At 40.1% G+C, this 24,866-nt stretch overlaps 1 protein-coding gene across 2 annotated transcripts in view; it reads left to right on the plus strand.

Annotated features, from left to right (window-relative positions):
• Positions 1 to 5,777: 5,777 nt before the first annotated feature.
• PPM1L (protein phosphatase, Mg2+/Mn2+ dependent 1L) overlaps positions 5,778 to 24,866 on the plus strand; it is a 289,156-nt gene continuing 270,067 nt past the window's right edge. For both annotated transcript variants that reach the window (XR_015727928.1, XM_045811472.2), the window contains exon 1: positions 5,778 to 6,176. Coding sequence is in view for 1 of the 2 variants with exons in the window: in XM_045811472.2 (XP_045667428.1) it covers positions 5,778 to 6,176 (399 nt within the window). In the remaining variant the exon portion in view is untranslated. The remainder of the gene's footprint in view (positions 6,177 to 24,866) is intronic.

Here is a 24,866-nt window from a genome sequence, read left to right on the forward strand (position 1 = left end):
CTTGGGGTTTTCGAGTCCAGTGAAATAAAATCGTATTATACTGTAATATGATTGGCATCTGTCAGATTAGTTTTTCGTTTGACACAACTGAGGTATTAAAATTTTTTTAAAAAAGATTTTATTTGTTTATCTGACAGAGACAGAGACAGCCAGCGAGAGGGGGAACACAAGCAGGGGGAGTGGGAGAGGAAGAAGCAGGCTCATAGCGGAGGAGCCTGATGTGGGGCTCGATCCCATAACTCCGGGATCACGCCCTGAGCCGAAGGCAGACGCTTAACCGCTGTGCCACCCAGGCGCCCCCTGAGGTATTAAAATTACAAGTCCAGATTGATATATTATACTTATGCAAAATGATGAGTTTATTTTCTTAGGTGTACCACTAAAACAGATTCATTTCCACTTGAAGTGCATTTAAAACTTAAGGTTTATTATTGAATTGTACATCTAAGAAGGTTTTATGAGAGGCACTGAAGATTAAATATGGGTTAATAGTCACGATCATGGTTAATAATTTACGTAAAGACCAATGTTGAAAATCACACTTAAGATAGAATTTATAGTAATGGTCCCTTTTATTAAAGAGTTTTGATCACACTGCTGGTGGGAGTGTAAATGAGAACAATGTATTTTCAAAAATAATTTGGTTCCAAATTGTAAAGCTGAACATTTTCATTCCCAACTACCCAGCACTTTCACTGCTGGGTATATATTGTAGAGAAACTTTTTTTAAAAAAAAGATTTTATTTATTTATTTGACAGAGAGAGAGACAGCCAGCGAGAGAGGGAACACAGCAGGGGGAGTGGGAGAGGAAGAAGCAGGCTCCCAGCAGAGGAGCCTGATGTGGGACTCGATCCCAGAACGTTGTGTAGAGAAACTTTTGCACACGTGCCCCAAGAGATAGTATAAAAATTACTCATGAAATCATTGATCATAACAGCAAAAAACTGGAAACTCAAATGTCTATAGAAGGAAGATAGATAAATTGTAGAGGAATAGTCACACAGTAGAATATTATGTAACAGTGAAAATGACTGAAGTATATGTAATGGTATGGAAGGATCTAGAAATATAGCATTAAGTAAAAACAAACAAACAAAAAAACAAAAAACAAAACAAAACCAGAGGACTACACAGAATAAGATACCCATTTTATGAAAAGCTTAAAACCAAGCAAAACTAAAAAAATATATTACTTAGGGAGGGCAAGCAGGGAAGTGGGATAGGGAAAGAAACTCCCAGGCTGGTACAAAGATTGGTCACATTTCGGTTTTTAGGTGGGATGGTGGGTTCATGGGTATAGTACTCATGGTTGTTTTGCTTCATGCACCCTTTTGTATGTATAGTTTAAAAATATAGATGTATATTTAAAGGTTTTATCTATTTGTCAGAGAGAGAGTGAGCACAAGCAGGGGGAGCGGCAGACAGAGGGAGAAGCAGGCTTCCTGCTGTGCAAGTAGCCGGATGTGGGACTAGATTCCAGGACTCTGGGATCATGACCTGAGCTGAAGGCAGACGCTTAACAGACTGAGCCACCCAGATGCCCAATATAGATGTATATTGATAGAATATTAGTAAAAGAATACTACTCAATACTCAGTTATATTTATAAGCAGAAGGCAGGAACAATACAGAATACAAATATGAATGATACAGAACACAAGTATAAACAAAACAGAATATAAATCACACTTATAATTGGGAAACTGAAAAATGTGCAGAGAATTTCTATATGTATAGAAGATTAATTTAAAATTTATTTCAGGGGTATTTTTATTACAGTCATCATCCAGAGCTTATAGGTCATTTCACTTAATTTTTACAACTTTGTAATTAGTGGCGAAAACAAAAAGAAATGAGGACATCATAGAACATCATACAGAAAACAGATTTATTATCAAACTCTGTTTTAAAGATTTCTTAAACCTAAGAGGTACAATTCTGAAATTTTTTTCTGAGACAGAAAAGCTATATTTTTTGTTCTTTATATTCTCTCAAGGTTGATATGAGTTCATTGTAGAGTTGAAAATGGTAATTACCTGGTAAATATTTATTACTATTATTGTATTTCCTGAAAACCTAGGATTGCAATTAGTTCTTGGTTCATTACTATGTCACCTGTGACAGTATAGTATTTGCACAAGGCACAGTCTATGGTACTCTTTTCTTCCCTGTGAAATTCAGATAGTATTTTACTCCAGCAACAAATCTTTTAGGCTTTTATGTAGAGATGAAGGACAGTTTACTTGTACTTGTCCTCTGCCCAGCACATACTCTCAGTGGGTGAGGTACTTAACAGTACAGTGCAGACAAGGCTAAAGTCAAAGGTTAAAGTAAGAATTGTGGGATAAGAGCCTGTGTACTCTTTTTTAGATTTCTGTAACAAAGAGCCACTGAAATGTTACTAGGGAAGCATAAAAATTAGACTAATCACCTCAGTATCACTGGGCAATCAATGGATGCTAAGAGCATTGAATTGGTGGTCAGAAGAACTGAGTTTGAGTTTCCAACTTCTTATACTGAATTGTGGTATTTACTTAACATCTTTGCGCCTCATTTTCCTCATATTTATAACAGAGATAATAGTTCCTTTATCTTCCTCCTAGGATTGTTATGAGAATGGAAATAAACTGATATACACGACAAACCTTTATAATTCCTAGGAATATGCAAATGTTAGTTTGTCACTAGAGGAAGGTCTTTTTCTCAAATATATTAACATTCATAGTGACCTATAACAAAACGTTTTATTAGGCCTTTAAAAGTTACTATGTACTATGTACACGACACGAATTTCTTAATAGAAATAAGAAAATGCCTATAGGGTCTGCTTGAAAAATCATTTTATTGATTTTTCACAAAAATGAACTACTTAGATGTAAATGTCAAAGCATATCTCCACAGAATCCACAGGATATCTAGATTTATTAATCAAGTCAAGCTCTTCTTTTGCTACTTAACTTCCAGAGAAACCAGTATGGTTCTTTCTCTTCTTTATTTAGGTATGGAGGAAACACAAGTCATACCTCTCATGAGTATCTGCTGCTATTATCAATATAGTAATGTGGACAGGGTGAAATGGACCCTTAGCTTTGGGATTTTACTTCTGCTTCAGGGCCTAGTTAGACTTGTAGTTCTGGAATCTTGATCAACTTATCTGGAAGTTGCCTTTGCCATTAGAGAAAGGTTCATGTACAGAGAAACTGATATACACCCAAAAGCCATTTGCTAATGCACAGTAAGAAATACTGTAAACTCATATCTTCATGACAACATTAATCTATTACTTTGCTTTATAGTTCCTAAAGGCTTTTAAATTCATTATCTCATTTTGGAATCTCATGACTTGGAACTTTTGAACAGAATGATTTAATTTATTTCAAAACTGTTTATTCTATTTATCAGGTGGATATACCGAAGAAAAGTGCAAAACAAAATAGGGGACCATATCTTAGTTGTCAAAAACAACATACTGTTAACAGTTCTTTGTACTTCCTTCCTGTCTTTCCTATGCATGCTTATATAATTGAGAACATACTGTACATGCCATTTAAATGCCAAAGTTTTCTTTCTTTCTTTCTTTCTTTCTTTCTTTCTTTCTTTCTTTCTTTCTTTCTTCTCCTTGTTTGGTTATGATGGCAATCTATGTTTTTTGTAAATATTTTGGAAAAGTTGTAGAAAGCAGACCAAAGTCCAAAGCAGAACAAGGAAACCACATATCATCTACTGTTGTAGTTAACCACACTGAACATTTTGGTGTATTTCCTTCCAGTATTTTATTCGTTTTTATTTTTTTATTTTTTTATTTTTTTTTAGAAAATGTAGTCGGGATCATACCAAGGCAGGAATGCTTGGGGAGACAGACACAGGCTGGGCTTAGATCAGGCAGTCTCTACTCTCCAGTCTAGCGGACTGGAAGCTGCAGATCAGCACTTTGCTTCCTGGACAGGGGTAGCGAGAGTGACTATTTTCCTTTAAAGCTCACTTCTTTCTGTATTTTAAGCTGATTTGTACATTGTTCATTTCCCCCAAATCTTCAAGGCCATCGACACCTGCCCGTATTTCAACAAGTTACCCTCGATGGTTTCCGGAAGCACGTACTCTTCTCTGCGGTCCTTCACTTCTGCTCATCTAAAGACTCCCGCCCCGACTTGACTTTCTCCTGCGATGACTGAGCAGGTGGTAGGAAGCCTTGAGTTTGGAGCTTCAAAGGGATCCCGAAACTCGAACAGCCCAGTCACAGCTCTCGCCCCGCGGCGGGGTCGGGAGCGCCCCGGGGCTCCACTAGAGGCTCCGAGCCTCTCCGCCGCCGAAGGGTTGCCACCACCGAAGGCCTTTGCGGTTACGCCCTTTGCTCTAGGGGCGGCCGCAGCCCGCAGGGAGGCCAGCCCATCCTCGCCCCTCCCGAGGTAATCCTCAGAGCGTACTTCCCTGGGCTCCGAGTCCTCACATCCTCCCGTTCTCTGGAGGGTCTTTTCTGGTCGAGAGAAAGGTTCTAGGCCTCAGGCCCGCTCTCCGCCTCTCGTGAGATCGCGGCAGGCCTCTGTCACAGAACTCAACGGTCGGCTACCCGCCGCCTCGCTTTGCGAGCCTGGAGAAGTGCGTCCCTCCTCGCTTGCCTTATGCCAGGCGAGGCGGGGACCGCACTACAGTGCCGCCAGCCGGAGGGGGGAACGCTCACGTGCGGCGCTTTGCTTTCCAGCCGGCGACAGTAGCTCCCGAGAAAACCACCGCTCAGACTACCAGCACGAGTATTATTTTGTCCTGGGAGCGCGCACAGGACGGAGGAAAGGCCATCTACTCGACTTAGGCAGCGGACGCGCCCCTTTTCTCCCCCTCGGTTCGTGTGAACCGCTCGGAGCGGCGAGCGCGCCAGCCGCCGCGGAGCTGCCTCAGCCTTTGACAGCCCGGCGCGAGCATCTCAGGCCTGGAGTCCCAGCTCCAGGGGAGGGACAGGGCGGGGCGAGCGCGCGCGGGGCGGGGCGAGCGCGAGCCGGGGCGAGAGGAGGGAGCGCGCGAGCGGAGCCGAGCGGTGCCGAGCCGAGCAGGGAGGTACTGGGAAGAGGCTGGCTGAGCCCGCCGGCCGCCTGCGGCTCAGCGCGGATCGTGCTGCGTCGCGGGTCTCCGCGTACCCCCGCCTCTGCCCAGGCTCCCGCAAAACTTTTATTCTCTGGGGCTTCCCGGGGTGTCTGAAGGAATCGGAGCGCTCGGCCGGCTCTGCGCTCCCCCGCCGCGGCGACTGAGGGGACGTGCATCCCTTGCCCGCTGGGCTCTCGCGCCCCGCGCCTCCTCACCTGCTGCTGATCGCTCCCCAGAGCGGCGAGGGGGTACCCACCGAGGGGCCGCGCGGGCGACAGCGCCCCCGAACTCTCCCGCCCACCATCGTAGACTCGCCCAGCGCAACTTTAACTTGATTCCTCTAGCCCAGCTCGGGCACCCGCGGCTGCTGCTCTGCTGCCACCGCTGCCGTCTCGGCCGCCGCCTCACAAAGGGGCGCGGGGAGGGGAGGCGGCGCGGTCCGCTTGCACAGGCGCCGGTGCGCAAGGCGCGGGCCTCCGTGCCGCCGAGGCCGGGAGACAAAAGGGAAACTGCCTCTGTTCGCCGTGCGGGCGGGGAGCAGGCTGCTCGTCCGCCTTCTGCCCGGCTCCGCGAGTCTCCTCCCCCCTCCCTCGGCTGCTGCTCCGCCTCCCTCCCCGCGGTCTGTCCCCGCAGTGCACCGGGACCGGCGAGCCTTCGGGGCGCGCGTCGCTGCTGGTGGTTGGGGCTGTAGCGATAATAAATGATAGAGGATACAATGACTTTGCTGTCTCTGCTGGGTCGCATCATGCGCTACTTCTTGCTGAGACCCGAGACGCTCTTCCTGCTGTGCATCAGCTTGGCACTGTGGAGTTACTTCTTCCACACGGACGAGGTGAAGACCATCGTCAAGTCCAGCCGGGACGCCGTGAAGATGGTGAAGGGCAAGGTGGCCGAGATCATGCAGAACGATCGGCTCGGCGGGCTCGACGTCCTGGAGGCCGAGTTTTCCAAGACCTGGGAGTTTAAGAGCCACAACGTGGCTGTGTATTCCATCCAGGGCCGGAGAGACCACATGGAGGACCGATTTGAAGTTCTTACGGACCTAGCCAACAAGACACACCCGTCCATCTTCGGGATCTTTGACGGACACGGTGGCGAGGTAGGAGTTCTCTGGGGTTTTGTTTGTGTGGGTGTGCGTAAACAAGAGGATGTGTGAGCAGCGGGGTAGGAACTGGGTGCGAGGGGCGTGGTGATGACCTGGTGCCCGGCTGGACAAAGACACTAGATCCAAATGTGGCTCAACTTGCTAAAAAATACTGCTGGATCCAGACCTCTTGGTCTTAGTGGCCAATTCGGGGAAGGGAGAGTTGTCCACGATCTATTTTGTGCCTCATAATTAATGAGGTTTCCCAAGGCCAGAATCCAGCAAATGACTGTGCTAGTTTTTCGGGGAGAGTTTGTGGTTTCTGCTGTGAACTTTAGCCTAGGGTCTCAGCGCCCCTGTTCTAAGATTTGAAGCTAAGCTGGGCACAAAGAAGAAATTATGTTTGATTCTCTTTAGGGAAAACAGACAAAATCTGCAGAGCCGGGTCAGTGAGGGGTCATTGAGGATGAAGGAAGCTGTGATTCCTTCCCATCCCATTCTCCTAGAGGAGGAACCCGAAGGGCAGCTCTGCGCTTCTTCCCAACTCCATTAACTTTCCAAGTGCAATCGGGCCAGTTGACAGCAGCGCCTCACCGGTCGCCTGCTTTTAGATGGATCGTGGCGCGGGACCGGGATGCCTCTGGCCTTTGCAGAGGTGGCAATGCCCGCAGAGGCGGCGGTGCCCAGATCTCGCCCGGGCGCTCTGGCCGGCGTGGTGCGCAGGCATCTCCCTGCTTCTAAACTCCTTTATTTGAGGTTTATCTGGGGCAAAAGATGATGTTGGAGGCTGGTTCAGGTTCTTCTGCCGCATTTCTGCGGCGCTCTGATTGCACGCCGGGGCTCAGATTTCCTGGAGGTCGGGGCGAGGGTTGGCTCTGGTCCTTGGGCATTGGCCCAGGGGAAGTGAGTGGCAAATGTGGCTTCAGCGCCTTGCTCCCAAGCGCATCAGACCAGCCACCCCATCTTTCTCAATTGGCAGTTTGTAAGAGTTTCAATGCTGCATACTCTCTCTTTTGCAGCATACTTTCTTACTCATATTCCCTCTGCCCCCCTTGCCACCCCTTCTTCATTAGGCCCCCACCCCACCCTACTCCCCCCCCCCCCCCCCGTGCTCTGTGCCCACATCCAACTTTCCCTCCAACGCTCATTTTGGTCCTTCTGGTCTCAGGTGGGCTGTAGGGGATGTCGGCAGGTCATTCTCTTTCATGATTTGCTTTTTCTTCGGCCTTTGTTTTGGGTGAACATTGAGAAAGCTTTCAATTGGCTATCTTATTTGCATTCTGTCTTTGATACAAAGTCACTTCACCCACCACTCTGCTAATCTTTCCGAGGTACTGTATCTATCTGCCTTAAACCAACTTTGCCAGGAATGACAAACTTAGTGGGAAAATTTATTTGGTAGAACTGAAATCAAATTTTGCTATTCTCCATCCACCCCAGCCCTATGTTCTGTCTTTCAAAATGAAGGTTTCTTACTGGTTGTGATTTTGTAGCTTTTTGTGTAGGGTGGGGTTCCTTTCCCCTTGGTCACAGGGTAGGTGAAAAGACATGAAATTAATTGAGGGAAGAGTTGCTCGGTGCTTGGGTAAAAACATATCCGAATGAAAATGTTCCCAGTATAACAACTAAATTGTTTTCTTGGTTTGATCAGAATGTCTATATTTTCATTTTATATGCCTAGCCTAGACTGTTTTAAATCATTTAATAAAGCTTATATTTATTATATATTTTTAAATTAAAATTGGGCAGCTGATAATCTGCTTCTGGTCTTAGAAAGCACGGTTTTATTTTTAATTTAAAGGTCCAGATGTAATATTAATGTTGTGAAACTTTGGGTTGTGCTTGCCTGGGTGTGCTATACTGACATGTTTTGAGCCTGCACGTGTAAGTGAATGACTATTTTAAATTTTCTTTTAAGGTGATATTCTAAAACCTGAAAGTTACAGACCTAAACAGATTTCAGGTTGAAAAATTTCCAGTACTATCTTCTGGTAAATGTATCATCCAGAAAAGGGACAGGATAAATGTTTTTATTTAAATAGAAGGATTTTATATGTATAGGTACCCTCCTTAAAAATAGAGTAATTGTTCTATCTGTAATCTCCTTTAGTATGTAGCCAGTTCATTCATCTTGGCTTTGTTTTAGGGCAAAATAAGAGAAGTAACGTAAAAGGTAGTTCTTTAGTTGCTATTATGCTAGTTGAATGTGATAATAAGAAATAATATTAGGTAATTTCTCTCTTGCTTTCTCTTTCATTCAAAGAAAATACCACCGTGTAATTGTTGTCTTTTGTGTTGTTTTAGCTCCTGTAACATTCACCAGAGGAGGGTGCCACTGTTTGATTTTGGTATAGATGATAGTAGTCTCCTTTCAGAACAGAGGAAGCTTTTTCTGAACTCTCTGTTATTTATATATGTTGTGTACAGAAGATAAATGAGGACTTTAATTTTATTTCTAATAATTCAGACTAATAAGATAGTCTGTTAAAAAGGAGGGCCCATCTACAATGGTACTGCTTTTTAAATGTAGAAAGGGCCTAAGCCATCTTGTATATATACATTTCATCCTATTTTTTTAGATGAGGTATTTGTTGATGGGCTTAAGATGTGACCTTCCTAAGGTTAGTTCAAGGCCTTCAGTTTGGTGATTTTTATATTAAACTCCTGGACAAATTAGTTTGCATATTTACCTCGATAGATAGCACACTAGGGATACAAAGGTGAATGAGACAGGATTCCTGTCCTCACAAAGTTTCAGGGTAGTAAGAGAGATCTGTATAACAAAAATACAGTCATGGTGTGCTTAGAATGTTATGGGAACACTGAGTAGGGGCGTTTAAATCATACTGGGAGGTGGGAGGCTCAGGGAAAGACACTTTGATGACATTATTTACTTCAGGTTAAAGGCACAGGCTTTGGTTTGAGATCTGGCTTTGAATCTCTGCTCTGCCTTATACGAGCTGTGACCATGGACAAGTTGCTTAGTCAGCTTTATCTGGGAGTTATTAATATGAAAAATAGGGATAATAATGCACATAAGGTATACCTTTATCAGTTGTGTTAAACCGTATCTAGAAATACTTAGTGGATGTGGAAGGATGTGGAAAAAGAAAGCTTGAGACCAAGAAGTGTGTATTGTTAGGGCAACAATATCCTAGGAAGGCAGACTCTACATGTGAAAGCCACAGTTTTGATCACTAGAAAGGCATATGTTGGATATGGATAATTTATCAGGTATCCCTCAAACTCTATATCTCTTCGTTCTAACTTATGGTAAACTGATTATTAATTTGGGATTTCAGGTATCTTAGCATTAGGGAAACAGCATCCTGGCTTCTGGTGCAAATTTTCTGATTAATGGAAAGGAATATTCTCTATGGTTAATTATTAAGTTGGTATTCTGATTCACACTTCAGCCTCTTAGCATGAGTTGGTACTCTTTAGTCTATTCAGTTGTGTATTTCTGTTAAAGATTTATCTCTGGACTTCTTATGTGGAGGACCAGACTTTGGATAGCTGTCACTGGTACATGAATGACATCTTAAAGAGCTTTGTTTCAGTGGTCTTATAGGCCAACTTCCTCATGTGATGCTGTTGGGCCCTTGAGACATTCTAACTGTAATACTGTAGGCGGATGTTGAGTGTGTGTGTGTGTGTGTGTGTGTGTGTGTATCTAAAACTATGGCAGTGATTGTTTTTCTGTATAACAAAAGATTTAAAAGATGAAAAAAAAGGTAAAAAAAATAGCTCAAATTATACCGACTGATGTGGAAAGGTTATTTTTAAAATTAAAAAATAATGTTTCTCTAGAAAAATGGTGTGTGTGTGTGTATGTGTGTGTGTGTGTGTATTTGTGCTTATCTATAACTTTATCTACAGGCAAAATGTGGGTGTTTTTTTGTTTGCTTCTTTTACTTTTTATATTATGTGGAAGAAGTATCACCAATCCTTTGAGGCAACTCTGTCAATGTTCATGGCTGAAACCTAGCTGGAAAAACAGATTGTTATGGGCTCCATCATTACTGTATTAAAGGTCATCATATCGTACAGTTGACACATAGCTTGGCCATTCCATACATAGCTTAGAATTCCATACATGGCATCAGAGAAGTTGTACTTCAGATGCTTGTCGGGGGCTGCCGTCTTGATGCTCAGTTCTTCTCAGAAGTTCAGAGGAGAATCTGCTTATGGAAGGTTCCCTGAAGGATACATATAGTCTAGTTCTTTAGATCAGTGGTTCTTAACTTTTCTTGAGTCATACTTCCCTTTGAGGATGTTATGAAACTACAGATGTAGCCCAAGAAGAATGGAGATGTGCATCAAGTTTTGTTTATAAAGATAAGTGGATGCATGAAGCCTCTCGATTTTAGTTTAGTTCAGGTGGAATAAAATCTGTTTCTGATAAATCTAGATCTGCAGGGGGCTGTGTACCTGGACCCCTTCCTTGCCCTGATTGTCATCTTCTCCATCATTTGCATCTATTGACTTGTGTGCTGTCATTTGCCTATGACGGTTGTTATGAGGAATGGTCTTCCCAAAGTTTTCTGAAAAATCAACGGCAAAGATGTCCTCGAGGACTTTATTTGTTGCATTATATAGTATCCTTTTTATGAGGACCAAGGGAAAGACAGTTCTCTGATAGCTTTGTGTTTTATCTTAAGGATATTGAATCATGTGACTGATTGGATCATCCTGTTTGTTGGCTACTAGAAGTGTTAGAGCCAAACCTATGACCGACCTGTAACAAGTGTGCAGAATTTTATAGACTACGTTGATTTGGTATATAAATCTCACTTCCAGGACAGCTTATCTTTCCTATATTTAGTTTTCCTTTGTTTTACTTTTTTCTTTCTCTTCTGAGATACGTCATTTTATCTTGTTATGGTATATGTATTTATGTAAGTTTCATTGGATCGTTTCTGAAATAAGATATAGTTCTGAATAATTAAATTATGGGTGGCATGATGAATGATCTGCTTTTCAGACATTATACCTGCTATTAGTAAATGTTGGCATATTACCAAGGTTACAAGAGGCCTGTGGATTTAATATGGACAAATGCCTTTTGACTTAAGACAAAACTCAGATTACTATGGTTTAAAATGACACATTGACATTTCTGCCAGAAAAGGAGGGGTAGTTTCCTCCTTAGTCAGCCCCCCTCTCCCATGCCTAGGAACCTATTTGTAGGTGAATGTAGGATCATGACTGCTGACCTTGGTGCATCTTCTGAACAGATCATTCAGAAATTCAGTTCAGTTAAACCAGCATTTTCTGTATAGTCTGACACATGTGGAAAACAGTGTTATGTTCTCTGTGATGCCTAAAGATGAATAAGTACATTCTCTGCCCTCAGGGAACATTCCATCTACTTGGAGAGATGAGGTTTTTAATAGCAGAGCTATGAGGTGGAGTTGGGCCAACTACGAGAGGATGATGGCCTGACTGAGGGAGCTTGGGGAGTCTTGGATAAATTTGAAGAGGAGCTGACTTTTGATTATATCCTAGCATTTCAGGAGACAGATTAGGTGGAGGGAGGATGAGAAGATGACATTACAGGTTGATGGAAAGAGAAAATGTTATAGAAGAAGTAAAATGCAGGAACAGTTGGAAAAAAACACAGGTAGCCCATGTGTTTAGAGCAGGCTTTCCCCAACTGCTGTCATTCTAGAAGCCAATACATTATTTCTTTCATTTTTGAGCACCCTCTGTGTTTTGTTATAGTCAATAATATTTTTTAGATGGACAATTTTTTTAAATTAAGTATATTTATTTAAAAAAGAAACTTCATATCAGCAGTGTGAGTGAAAAATCATTAAATGAAATTCTTGGCCTCCAATCTGCTAAGAAGCCATCTCCAATGTGATGGAGTAGAATGATTTTTATTTTTATTTTATTTTATTTTTTAAAGAGTAGAATGATTTTTGGAAGGTTCTTCTCCTAGTCTCTGGTTGCCTCTAGAGTCTCTCTACCCCTCTCCCCTTGCTTTTTATGAACAAAAAAGTGGCTTTTAAAATTTAATTGTTGGCCATAATCAGAAGAAAGGCAGGCTGCTTACTCCCTTCCTGGGTGGAAGGTACATCTGGTGATGCTACTCGTCGAAGAAATCTGGTTTGGAACAGCTTTCCACTGTGACTTCTGTGCCACCTAAGATTTCATGTGTCACACACCTTCATGGGGAACCCAGAGTTATGGGCAGTTCCCCGTGGTCTAGCAGAAATCCCACCCCCATTTCTAATGCAGGTAAGTGAGAAGACATTATAGTAATAAACCTGAATCCGTTATAGCTTAGTTTAAAAAGTAAATAATTCACCAGTTTTGGTACTTGAGTCATGATTGGTCACAAAACCAAGCTCAAAGATACAGAGAACAGATTGGTGATTGCGAGAGGCAGGAATGAGGCACGGGCAAAATGAATGAAAAGAGTCAAAAGGTAAAAAATTCCAATTATAAAATAATAAGTCACGGGGATGTAATGTACAGCGTGGTGACTATAGTTAATACTATTGTATTGCATATTTGAAAGTTGCTAAGAGAGGAAACCTTAAAACTTTTCATCACAAGAATAAAAACTCTGTAACCATGTGTGGTAACAGATATTAACTAGACTTTCATTTCTCAATATGTGGTGATGACTTCTCAGTATCATTTCTCAGTATGTATAAATATCAAATCATTATGTCATACGCCTGAAATTAATATAATGTATGTCAACTATACTCAATAAAAAAATACTTGCAAAACTCAAAAAAAGTAATATTTTTATTTTGAGTGCTAATATTTGAAATACTTGATTATTCTTAATTTCTATTTTGAACTTTAACCACTTCAGTAATAAATTTTTGTGGTTTAACTTTTATTACCATTTGAATAATCCTATTTAGTGGATATATCTGTAGCAAGTTAAACATATTTAAAAATGGATTGACTTTAAAATTATAAAAGTAATACAACTACATGATAGTATAGAAAAGAAAAGAAAAAAATCACTCAAAATCTCATCCTCTTGTCATATCTGCTATTATGACTTTGGTGTATTACTTGCTCATCTTTTTAAAATATGCATTTTAAATATATTTTTACGTTGTTATAATGATGTACATATAGTTTTAAAAGCTTGGCTTTTTTCACTTTTTATAAGTCTGTAAACATGAAGTCGTTTTGCTCCATAATTCTTTATTATATTTCTAATGTATTTCTTAGTGATAAATTAATATTTTACTGAACGGCTATTTGATAAATTACTCAATTGCTTTCTAATTAGTGTACATTTAGGTAACATTAACTTTTTACTATTGTAAATAACATTGTAATAATTATAATTATTATTTTTGAAATTATAATAATTTTTGTGTTTCTACTGTAGTTTGGATTATTTCTCCAGAGTAGATTTCCAGAAGTGGGGTTTCTGGATCAGAGGAGAAATAAAAGAAACCAGCATTATTGGTAATAATAGTAGTAATAATAATAATAATAATAATGGCTGACATTTATTGAATATGTGTACTATTTCCAGGCAGTGTTTAAAGTACTTTATATATATTATCTAATTTTAATTACCCTAACAGTGTTTGAGGTAGGTACTGTATATATGTAGAAATTAAGGCACTGAGAAGATAAATAATTTATCCAAAGTCTGTTGTAGCTCATAGGTGGTGAAACTAGAATTTGAAACTGGGATTCTGATTTAGAGCTATCTGTCTCCAAACCCTATGCTATCAGTTTAAACTCCACGAATCTCATAATTTGGGCAATGACATGCGGATAGCATTGTTAGGCAAACAGTGCCTGGTCTTCTCATGTTGCTCAGTAGGACTTGGAGTTTCTCATTTGACTCTGACAGTTGTGTCCCTGTGACATGTGGTATTGTTGTTGGAAACTCTATGCTGGAAATCTTGGTAGGTAGATCTTATAATTGCCTAAGGAAGTCCTACAGTTAAAAAAAAATTGGGGTCAGAAGTCAGAGCAGGTGGTGACTCACAAACAGCCATTCTTATCCAGCCCCCTTCTTTGCTGGCAGAATCTCTGTCCCATTTTGCCTGTTAGCTCATGAAAGCCTTGCATAGAATTTGTAGTGGCATTAACATAGCCATTCGCAAAAATGATTTAGGTTTTATTTTACTTTAAAGTACCGAAGGCTTAACTTTAGGATAAATATGTAGTGGTGTGTATGTGTTTGAACAATTTCTCTTCGCGCTGTTTTTTTTTAAGAACTAAAAATGATTTCCTAATATGCAAACAGTTGTTAATTTTAAGTAGCAAAATATTATTTTTTCATTTGTTTATAATATTGAGTTGGTATGTTTAGCTTGAGTAGATGATGATCTTCTGTTTCCATTCTAGAAGGCTGCTACATAATTGTTCTCTTAGTCAACCTTAAGTTAAGCTCAAGCTTTGGTGATGGCTAGTTATAATCTATTTTTAATATGAATCTTCAAAGGTAAAGTTTAAATAAACAAAGGAAACCAGCATTTAAAAAATAGTTAATGGCACTACAGTACCTTTTACAGCTTCCTTTTAGAGTTATAGGTCCTCCCTATAAAGCACTTTAAGTAAGTATTCATGTAGAGAAAAATTACGCATATTGATAAATTGATATTCTTTCAATAAAGTTGAAGTCTGTGCTATGAAAAGCTGTGCTTAAAAAGTGAAGGTATAATAACTTATTTGAAGAACAAATCTATAAAGTTTGATCACTTGATCTTTCTGGAGAATATTTTTTTTTCCCTTTCTCTGTTTAATGAGAATAGGACTCAATTTAATGGAACCTTAGCTGCCTCCAACTTACCTAGAATAAGGGAAGGTTTTGGTAGTTGAGTCTATTAAAAATGAGACTTACTTTCCTCCATTCCTAGAAGACAAGGGAGTTCTTATCTGCTACTGGGCACAGGGCTCCTGATGGCAAGTCTGGGGCTACTACAAATAATTATGTAAAATGTTCATTGTACAATGATACCAGATAGATAGCATTTCTAATGTAAAAAAGAACTGTCTGGTCCCCAAGCTAGGCATAATCACTTGGAAAGGGTGCCTTTTTCTTTCTTTTTTTTTTTTTTTTAAAGATTTTATTTATTTATTCGACAGAGAGAGACAGCCAGCGAGAGAGGGAACACAAGCAGGGGGAGTGGGAGAGGAAGAAGCAGGCTCATAGCAGAGGAGCCTGATGTGGGGCTCGATCCCGTAACGCCGGGATTACGCCCTGAGCCGAAGGCAGACGATTAACCGCTGTGCCACCCAGGCGCCCCTTGGGTGCCTTTTTCTAATTGGTACAAAAGTGAAAGGCACCATAGCAGTAGTCTGTATTTCTGAGATTCACATTCTTTACCATACTGTCCATCATTATTGCCCTCCTTGTTCTGCTCCAGGGTTGAGCCCCTGACAGATAATCTGTGTGTCTTAATTGCTAAACCAAGAACCAGTTATCCATTGCACATCACGTCAGCAAACCTTATGAATTCCTTAGAGAAGTGAACACTTAACTTGCATTTGCTTTTCAACATGAATATTCCAGGTTTTAGTGATTGTAAATGTGAGTGGGGATTTAATGGTCTGTAGGAATAAAAAATACTTCAAATTATATTTTTAATAGGACAGTCTGTATTCAGCACTACTGTTGGACAGTAAAGTTTTTCATCTAAAAACATTTAAGGGGCGCTTGGGTGGCCCAGTGGTTAAGCATCTGACTCTTGATTTCAGCTTAGGTCATGACCTCGGGGTCCTGGGATCCAACTCCCTGCTCAGAGGGGAGTCTGCTTGTCTCCCTCTTCCTCTGCCCCTCTCCCTACTCTGTATCTCTTTTAAATAAATATATAAATCTTAAAAAAACAAAAAAACAAAAAAAAAGAACATTTAAAAATGATTCTTTTAGTTATAGAATTACCATAGGGCAAAAACTGTTTTATTCTGATAAGTGTATACCATTTCTTTTTAATCTAGTGTTTTCAAATCTCTTTTTAATTAAATAAATTAACTTTCAGTTTAATTGGTCACTGGACATTTTCCGGTCAAATAAGTCTCTTACTGACACTTGTATTTTCTGGAAATTGAGATGTTGTCGGATTTTTTGTCATACTGTTTACCTTTTTGCTGTATAGAATAATGAGGTGAATTTGCTGTTACAACTGGTGTGCGTTAGTATATGATAAATATGACTGACCCAGAATTTGGGATTAAGAAGTTTCTGCTTCTCTTTTATTTAAACACTTAGCGGTTTTCTACATTTCTGTTTAGAAAGAAGATACATTTTCTCTTTAGATAGGCCTGGCAGGAATCTTGAATTGTCATAAAATCCAAATATAGTGCCTAAGGCTTCACAGCTACATGAATAATCTATTTTTAAAGACTTTCATCAAGGAGATTCCATACTGTCCCTGGAGAATTTTTTTTTCCTATAGTCTTTTCCCTCATGAAATTCATCCTTGTATATGAGCTAGTTCCCTTTGGTTTTAAACTATTTCTCTTAGTTTGGCTTTAACAGAGATATATTAGGATTAGGTAGTTACCATTTGTAAGTCAGTAAGATATGGTAATCAAAAATCTTCCTCCCCTCATATGAAATATGTACATCGAATTTATAGGAGAAGCATTCATCTCAAAGAAAGGAGACACATGGTAATTTCTACCAAAGACAGAATAGTTTCCAGATGATCAATAATAGCTCCTCTTTGTAACGAGCTGTTTTGGCAATAAAGCTCTTCAAGTTTTACAGATTGGTTAGTTTTGTCTTTTATGTCCATTATCAGATGCTTAGGCTACATAGGTGGAGTAAATTCTAGCTGGACATTTAAATGGTATATTATTTGGAAGGTTTTGGTTGCAAATGACAGAAAACTAGTGGAAGCAGTTTAAACACCAGGGACATTTATTATCTCACTTACATGAGGAAAAAGAAAGCTTTAGAAGGCTTTAGAAAAGGGCTGACCATCTTAGTTTTGGATTGGCTTAGAGGTGACTTTGCCTGGGAGCTGAGATGTAAATTTGGTATTTAAGGGCCCCAGCAAGTCTTAGGAAACTATTAGGTAGCTTTCTAACTCAGATTTTCTCTCTGTTTTGTATAAACTAGCAACAAAGAGGGGCCTGGGTGTTTGGAGAACAGCTTTTTGCTCTAATATATGACTGTGTGTTCAGTACAGGTACCGCTGCTGATGAATGTGGAAGTATCACAGCAGTTCTTTTGTGGGCTGTCCATTTCTCTTTTGCTACCTTCCTGCTTTAGACAACGAATTTGTTCAAATTCAGTAGGATTTTTGTCTCTTAATTATGAGGTATCATAAGTTTTGTTACTTTGTTTTAAAATAGTCTGATCTACTCTGGGCCTGAGGGAAGAGATTCCTAGGAGGGCCAGAATTTTTGTACACATTTTAGAGGGGGACATCCTGGCTGGACTCTAGTGAGAGGGGAGGGCATTAAAGTCTTCTTATTTTTCTGTAGGCCAAATTGGAGTAAATTCTGCGTGCGAGGATGGAGTACTCATCCTGTTGCTGCTGCTATAAATTGATTACAGTGAGGCCATCTTTTCATTATGCTTTCCTGACTGTTTATTACCAGTCTATAGAAATGCTGTCTGACTAAACTTCCTATTTAGTTTTAGTGGCTTTTCTGGTGATTCATTCTCTCTACTTTTTTTTCTTTTTTTTTTTTTTTTAAAGATTTTATTTATTTATTCGACAGAGATAGAGACAGCCAGCTAGAGAGGGAACACAAGCAGGGAGAGTGGGAGAGGAAGAAGCAGGCCCATAGCAGGGGAGCCTGATGTGGGGCTCGATCCCATAACGCCGGGATCACGCCCTGAGCCGAAGGCAGACACTTAACTGCTGTGCCACTCAGGCGCCCCTGTACTTTTTTTTTCTTTTAAGAGATATGCAATCATATTGTCTAATTTTGTCTCCTGCTTTCTAAATAGTTATACTTTTTGTTTTTGTTTCCTGCCTCCTTGCTAGAGGAAAACAGAGTAATGTTCTGTAATACACATGACAGTGGGTGTTATGTTCCTGTATTTGAGATTATTTAAAGAGTTTGAGATCAGGGAAATGTGAAATGGCTAAAGTATCTTCACTGATACAATGAAAAATGAAATCCAAAGGTAAAGTAAGAGTCAAAGAAGAAAGGATATTCAAGGTTTGGTAATCAAGAGAATTAATGGTCGCGTGAATGGACTAGAACTTGGTGTAGATGTGATGCTGAAAATTAGTGTGCATTGATTACCTGAAGGGGAGAACACTATCTTTTCTGCTTTGGGGAAAAATTATCAACACTAGATCCATCTCACAGGAATGTCCCAGAAAGCATTAGTCTCAACACTAAGCACAGTATCTAGCCATGTCGGTTACTGATTGTGTGGGTTGTGAAGACCTAGCAAGATACACACAGGAACGTCTTCCTCTCGTTCTAGAGGAGTGGGAAGTCTGGAGCCATCTTGCCCTTGCACTTCTGCTGGTCTTGGTGAAGGTTGTCCTTATTTTCTCTGGGATTTCCTCTGCAGAAAATCCTTGCCCTATTTCTATCACCTGTCTTGTAAGGAAACTGCAGCTGCTTACACAAGGTTCTCATCCTGAGTGGGGTTAGGTAGTGTTAGTGTACAGAGTCAAAATCTTAGGTAAGATCCCTCAAATTGCCCATAAAGAAGAGTGTGTGATTTTCACTTCTTATTCTATAGAGTTATATGTAATTATAAATGTATAACTATGTATCCAAAGTAATGTATGATACAGAATAAAGTATACGCATATAAAATATAGTTTTATAGCGTTTTAAATGATAAGAAAAGAGTATCTTGAGTTTGTGTAAATTTGTGGATGGAACTGTTTCACTGTACCTTCTGAAAGATAATAGAATAAGAAATTGATGAATATTTTGAGATTTTCGGAAGATGACAGGAACTTTTCTTTTTTTAAAGAGAGCATATTGTATATTTCTGTGTGCAATCACTTTGAGAAAATTTAGTTTGTTAGAAGTACAAAGCAGCATTTAAACATGTGGCTTTTGGAGTTGGGAGTAAGATTAATTTATCCTGATTATTTTTAAAGTCAATTTTAGAAAGACAATTATAATGCCATATTGAGTGCTTTATTTTTAATCTAAGTGCCAGCCATATCTTTGACACCAGATGGGAATATGGAGATGGGCTCTTAGCCCGGTAATTTATGCTCCTAAATACATACAAAAAGTTTACACTTGCTGTTTCTTTCTTGCCTATGGCTTGAGACCCTGGGGGATTTTATTCTCCAGTGATTTCAGAAGAGAGACCTATCGAGGATTCTCACCATTCCCATTTTCCTGTGATCCCTCCTGAGTACCTAAGAAGGTACCCGTAGGTCTAAACTATTTTGATAAATGTCTGGCCATGGGTTTGTCTAAGAGTGAGACTCTTTGAGCTGCAAAGAATTCTTGGAAAAGAAGCTTGTATTTTTAATGCTGTCTACAGGATCCAAGTGACTGCTGCTAAAGAATCACACGGGTAGAGAGAACTGAGAACATGACAGTGGCCAGAGAAGTGCTCTGCACCTTCCCATTAGAGTCACCCAGAGATGGAAATTGCTTATCCCCAAAGGATTATGTAATGCAAACAGTTTTAGACATGAAAGACTACAGGCAGGTATGTACTTTGGAAATATTGCTTAAGAGGAAATTCTCTGATGACGAGGACAGCTAGTTTGTTTTTTTTCTCTCTCTCAAAAATAGGTTAATAGTGGAAGTGCCCAAATGATGTTCCCAGTTTATCAGAGAGAAGCCCTCATCCCCAGCCTTTGTGGTGACTTTATGTTATGGGGATTAGGACATCTGCTTTCTCTGGTTTTAAAAATTTACCATTGTTATAATACTATTATCTTATACACAGTCTATATTCAAATTTTGCCTTTTGTCCCAACTGTTTTTAAAAATAGCTGAGGTATGATGGGCATAAAGTTTTGCATATATTTGTGAAACCATCACCACCATCAAGATAATGAACATATCCAACACTGTTTTTTTTTTTTTTTTTAAGATTTCATTTATTTATTTGACACAGAGAGACAGTCAGTGAGAGAGGGAACACAGCAGGGGAGAGGGAGAGGAAGAAAGCAGGCTCCCAGCTGAGGAGCCCGACGTGGGACTCGATCCCGCAACAACTGGGATCACGCCCTGAGCCGAAGGCAGACGCTTAATGACTGCGCTACCCAGGCGCCCCCCAACACTGTTTTAAATCTCTTTATGCCCTTTGGTAATACCTTTTTTCTGTCTTCCTCTAGTCCCTCCCTCCATCCCTAGGCAACCATTAATCTGCTTTCTGTCCTTAGAGACTTAGTTTGCATTTTGTATACATGGAAATGTACAGGATGTACTTCTTTGTTTGTTTTCTGGTCTTTTTCCCGGATACAGCATAATCATTTTGAAATTCATCTATGTTGTTGTATCTATCAAGAGTCCATTCGTTTTTATCACTTACTGTTATATTGTACGACTATACCAAAATTTGTTTATCCATTCCCTTATTGTTGGACATTTGAGTTGCTTTGAGTTTTTGACTGTGAACATTCATGTATAAGTCTTTGTATGGACATAAGCATTTCTTTTGGTCAAATACCTAGGAGTAGAATTGCTGGATAATATGCTAGGTGTATGTTAACTTTTTAAAAAACTGCTAAACTGTTTTCCAAAGTGGTTGTATTATTTTACATTTCCATCAGTGATGTACGAGAGTTCTAGTTGCTCCACATCCTTGCAGGTCTTTTTAATTTTAATCATTCTAATAGTTACGAAGTGGTTTCTCAGTGTGGTTTTAGTTTGAATTTTACAGATGACTAATGATATTATCTTTTTAATGTGCTTTTTTGGAAGATGGCCTTCTTTTTGAAAATATTGGAGAAGAATGACTATCAAATCTTGTTTTTTCTTGTAAAATCTGGCTTTTGTCCTTGCCTCTATGATGTGAGTGAAAAAAAGAGAGGTAAAGGGATAGGAGTGATGAGACATGACCCTCTCTCACTGAAAGGAGAGAGGCTCAGAAGTATAGCCTAGAAATGAGAGGTCTTGAAAGGTTGCACAAAGTAACCAATAAATCAGATGGAACAAGGAGACCAGAAGAGAAAGATTAGGGCCTGTGACCACTAAGGACAGTTTGTATTATCAATTCTTTTTCTTTTTTTTTAAAAATAGATTTATTTATTTATTTATTTATTTATTTATTTATTTATTTATTTATTTTAGAGAGAGAGAGAGTGAGCATGTGTGCGTGTGTATGAGTGGGGCAAGGGTAGAGGGAGAGAATCTTCAAGCAGACTCCTCACTGAGCGCTAAACCCTACTTGGCACTTGATCCCACGACCCATGAGATCATGACCTGAGCTGAAACCAACAGTCAGATGCTGAACTGACTGAGCCACCCAGATGCCCCAATTCTTGCATTTTCTTAAATCCACATGTTCTCGTATTCCAATTAACGATCTGAATGAGACTTAGAAAAATGCATTTGAAAGCATACACTGTAGACACTGCTTCTGCTTTCTTCCTACTTCCTCATTTGCTCTTCTGACACTTTTCTGAACCCCCCCTTTTTTTTAAGGTTTCCAGGGATCTCATATTTGCCATGTATCATGGCCTGTTTTCAGCTCTCATCTGAGTTTTCCGTAGGTTCTGGCTTTCTTCAGTACCTTTGTCTTCTTGAGACTCATCTTCTCAACTTTGGTGACAACACTTACATTTTTTTGCCCCTTCTCCAATGTCTTTGGGAGTTTCACTTCCTTCATGAACCTGGGTTTTGAGGAGGGCTCTACTCAGTGTGCTGGTCCTCTTTCATTTGCACTAGCAGCGTCTATGGAGTCAGCCAGCCTTTCTGAGCATAGAGCTTCCCTTCCCATCTTAAACTCATGTCTTTACATGCTGACTTTGTACTTTCTTTCTGGGTATTACCGTGATAACAACCGGTCTGAAACTGTATTTGCTTTTTGTATCCCTAGATTAATTTCCTCCCTAGATTTGTCTTTTCCTCTCATGGTGCTGTCATTCTCCCAGTCTCCCAGTCTTGGAACTACCATGTCATCTTTGCTTCTTTCCTCTTCGTTCATGTCTATGAGACTTCATATAATATCTCTCATCCCTGTCTCCATCTTTATATTCGTACCATCACCGTGCTAATTCAGCCTTTCATTGCTTCCTGCTTGAGCTGTGGTAGTGGCTTCTTAACTGATCACTTAGTTTCTAGTCTCTCTTCAATCCAACCCACTCAATGATGTCTCTAATAGATTGGTCTTCTCAACTCACTGAGTTATACATTGTTTCTTTTTTTTAAAAGTGTGTGATTTATACCAACCATAATTTATTTCTTTGAAAAAAATGTTTTTTGAGTTCTCCTAATGGCATCCCTGACTACTTTACCTTACTCAACCTTATCTTCTGTGGCTCCTCTACGTAACACTCTGCACTACAGCAGAAATGGTCTATTATTCCCTGAATGCCCGATGGATACATATGCCCATTGCTGCTCCTTTGTCAGTTCTATTCCATTCTCTGAGAGAGTTCTTACTCCTCTTGCCATACCTGGTGTCTTGTCCTAATTTCAAGGCTCCCCTCAATTTCCAGCTCTTTCATGCGTTCTTGCTTGGTTGCAATCATTCCCTCCTTTGAACTTATTGTCTGTGATAGGCAATTGCACATTTTGTGTTATTTTTCATTTTTAAGGTACTTTTTCTCTCCACCCAGAGTTCAGCTTCCTTGAGTTTCATGCCTCTGATGAGTTCCTGTGGTGTGCCTGCACTGTCCCAGTTGCTTGCCTTTTAATAATAACAATGCCTTACCGTAATTCTGCAAAGAATGATGCCTAACAAATGAAAAGGAAACACCAAGTTGTGTGACTGCATTTTCTATGTCTGATATGTGCTGGGAACCAAAGGGCTTGGCTCATTCTGGCTTTTGAATGCCTGCAGCATGTCAGGTGCTTTTGTTGATTCTCTCTCGCTGAGTCCTCATGGTTTTTTGAGGCAGCTGTTATCCCATTTTACAGTTGGGGGTACTGAAGCTCAGACTTCTGTGTGCCCCGGTTTACACAACTGCTAAGTGGCAATGCTGGGATGAAAATATTTCCCACGTCTGTCTGATTCCAAAGTCCTCTTCTTCTCAGTACCACACTGTCTTTTTGCAGGGATGGCTTCGCAAGACATTCATGTGCAAGTCATCTCTGAGGTATCTAACACTTTGATTATCTGTAATAAATGTTTCAAGTATATGGGAATGGAATCCGGTTGAGGAGATAAAGTAATTTACTTATATTATTCACTTGTATTTCCTCTCTTTGTTTCCTTCATCCCCTCTCATGGCTTCTGCAGCATATAGTCCACCCAGAAGTCCTTTAAGTAAGGACCGAGGAAAGCACAAATTAAATATGGAGAATTCTGCAGGATAGCCTAGGCAAGTGATTTCACGTGTTTGACAGGTAACTGTATTTCTGGTTGTTAGGCAGGAATTTGGGGAATTGAGACTGGCTCCTCAGAGGAAGCTAGGCAAAATTTCAGGTTTACCTCAATGTGCCCTTCAAAAGGTGGTTCAGTTATTTGGTTAGTGGTGTTATGGATTACAGGACACTAGTCATGCCTCAGTTTTTAAATGTAAGTACAGAAGAACACGTCCTAGAGCTCAGTTGAAAAAAGGTTCAATCTATAACTTCCTTCCCAAAAGCATCATGCAAAGTGATATTATACATAGTATTTAGTGAGTCTCAGAGAGTGGGGAAATGTAAATGAACAATTTCAGCTGCCTGGGGGTGGAAATAGTGATTCATAGACTTCAGATTTGAAACTTGGGGTGCCTGGGAGGCTCGGTTGGTTAAGCATCCCACTCTTGATTTCTGCTCAGGTCCTGATCTCTCGGGGTCGTGAGATCAACCCCCCCTCCCACTTGGGCTCCACGCTGGGCGTGGAGCTTAAGATTCTCTCTCTCTCTTTTTTATGCCCCTGCCCCCGTCCCGCTAATTCCCCCCTCCCCACAAAAGATTTGAAGCTCAAACATTCTTGGTTTATATTCAGCCAAAGAAGAGAGGCATCAAAAAGTTGTATGAGTGGAAAACAGCTTATTGATAGTGTGGGAATACTTTTGAAAGGAATAGAAATCATCAACCTTATTTTATTTTATATAATGTCATCAAAATATACTTGTTTCCTCTATGCTAATTATTGAGTTAAAGGAATGGCATTTTTAGAAAATGTCCAACATGAAGTAGTTTATAGAATTCTCATGTACAAAAGGGACATTTTCTACTTTGGGGAGCTTTATGAATCATATTGAAAACCATAGTAACTCAGTTCTTAACAGGTAACACCATTAGCTACCTTTCTCAGCTCCTCCAGTCATGGGAAACAGAAGTTGCTTTGTGGTTTTTTTCACCCATGCAATTATTACTAATCATCATTTCAGAGAAAGCTGAGGTCTCAGGATAAAAACATGATATTTCCTTGGCAGTATTGAATCTGAGTTGAAAAACATTTTTACTTTCCTGAAATTGGGTAGAAGTTATGGGTAGGGATATTTAAGCTAGCATTATGCCTGTTTCTACTCACTGGTTCTTGTATGTCTACTTCCGGGTATACTGTACCACCTTGGTGTTTTATACAGAGTGGGTACCCCATAAATGTTTCTTAAATTAATCATTCAGTATTTGTCTTTTTGTGACTGGCTTATTTCACTTAGCAAAATGTTCTCAAAATACACCCATGTTGTAGAATGCAATAAGATTTCC

This window comes from Ursus americanus, chromosome 20 (genome assembly GCF_024610735.1).
Source record: "Ursus americanus isolate L20-20 chromosome 20, mUrsAme1.1.p, whole genome shotgun sequence".
NCBI classification, from domain to species: domain Eukaryota; kingdom Metazoa; phylum Chordata; class Mammalia; order Carnivora; family Ursidae; genus Ursus; species Ursus americanus.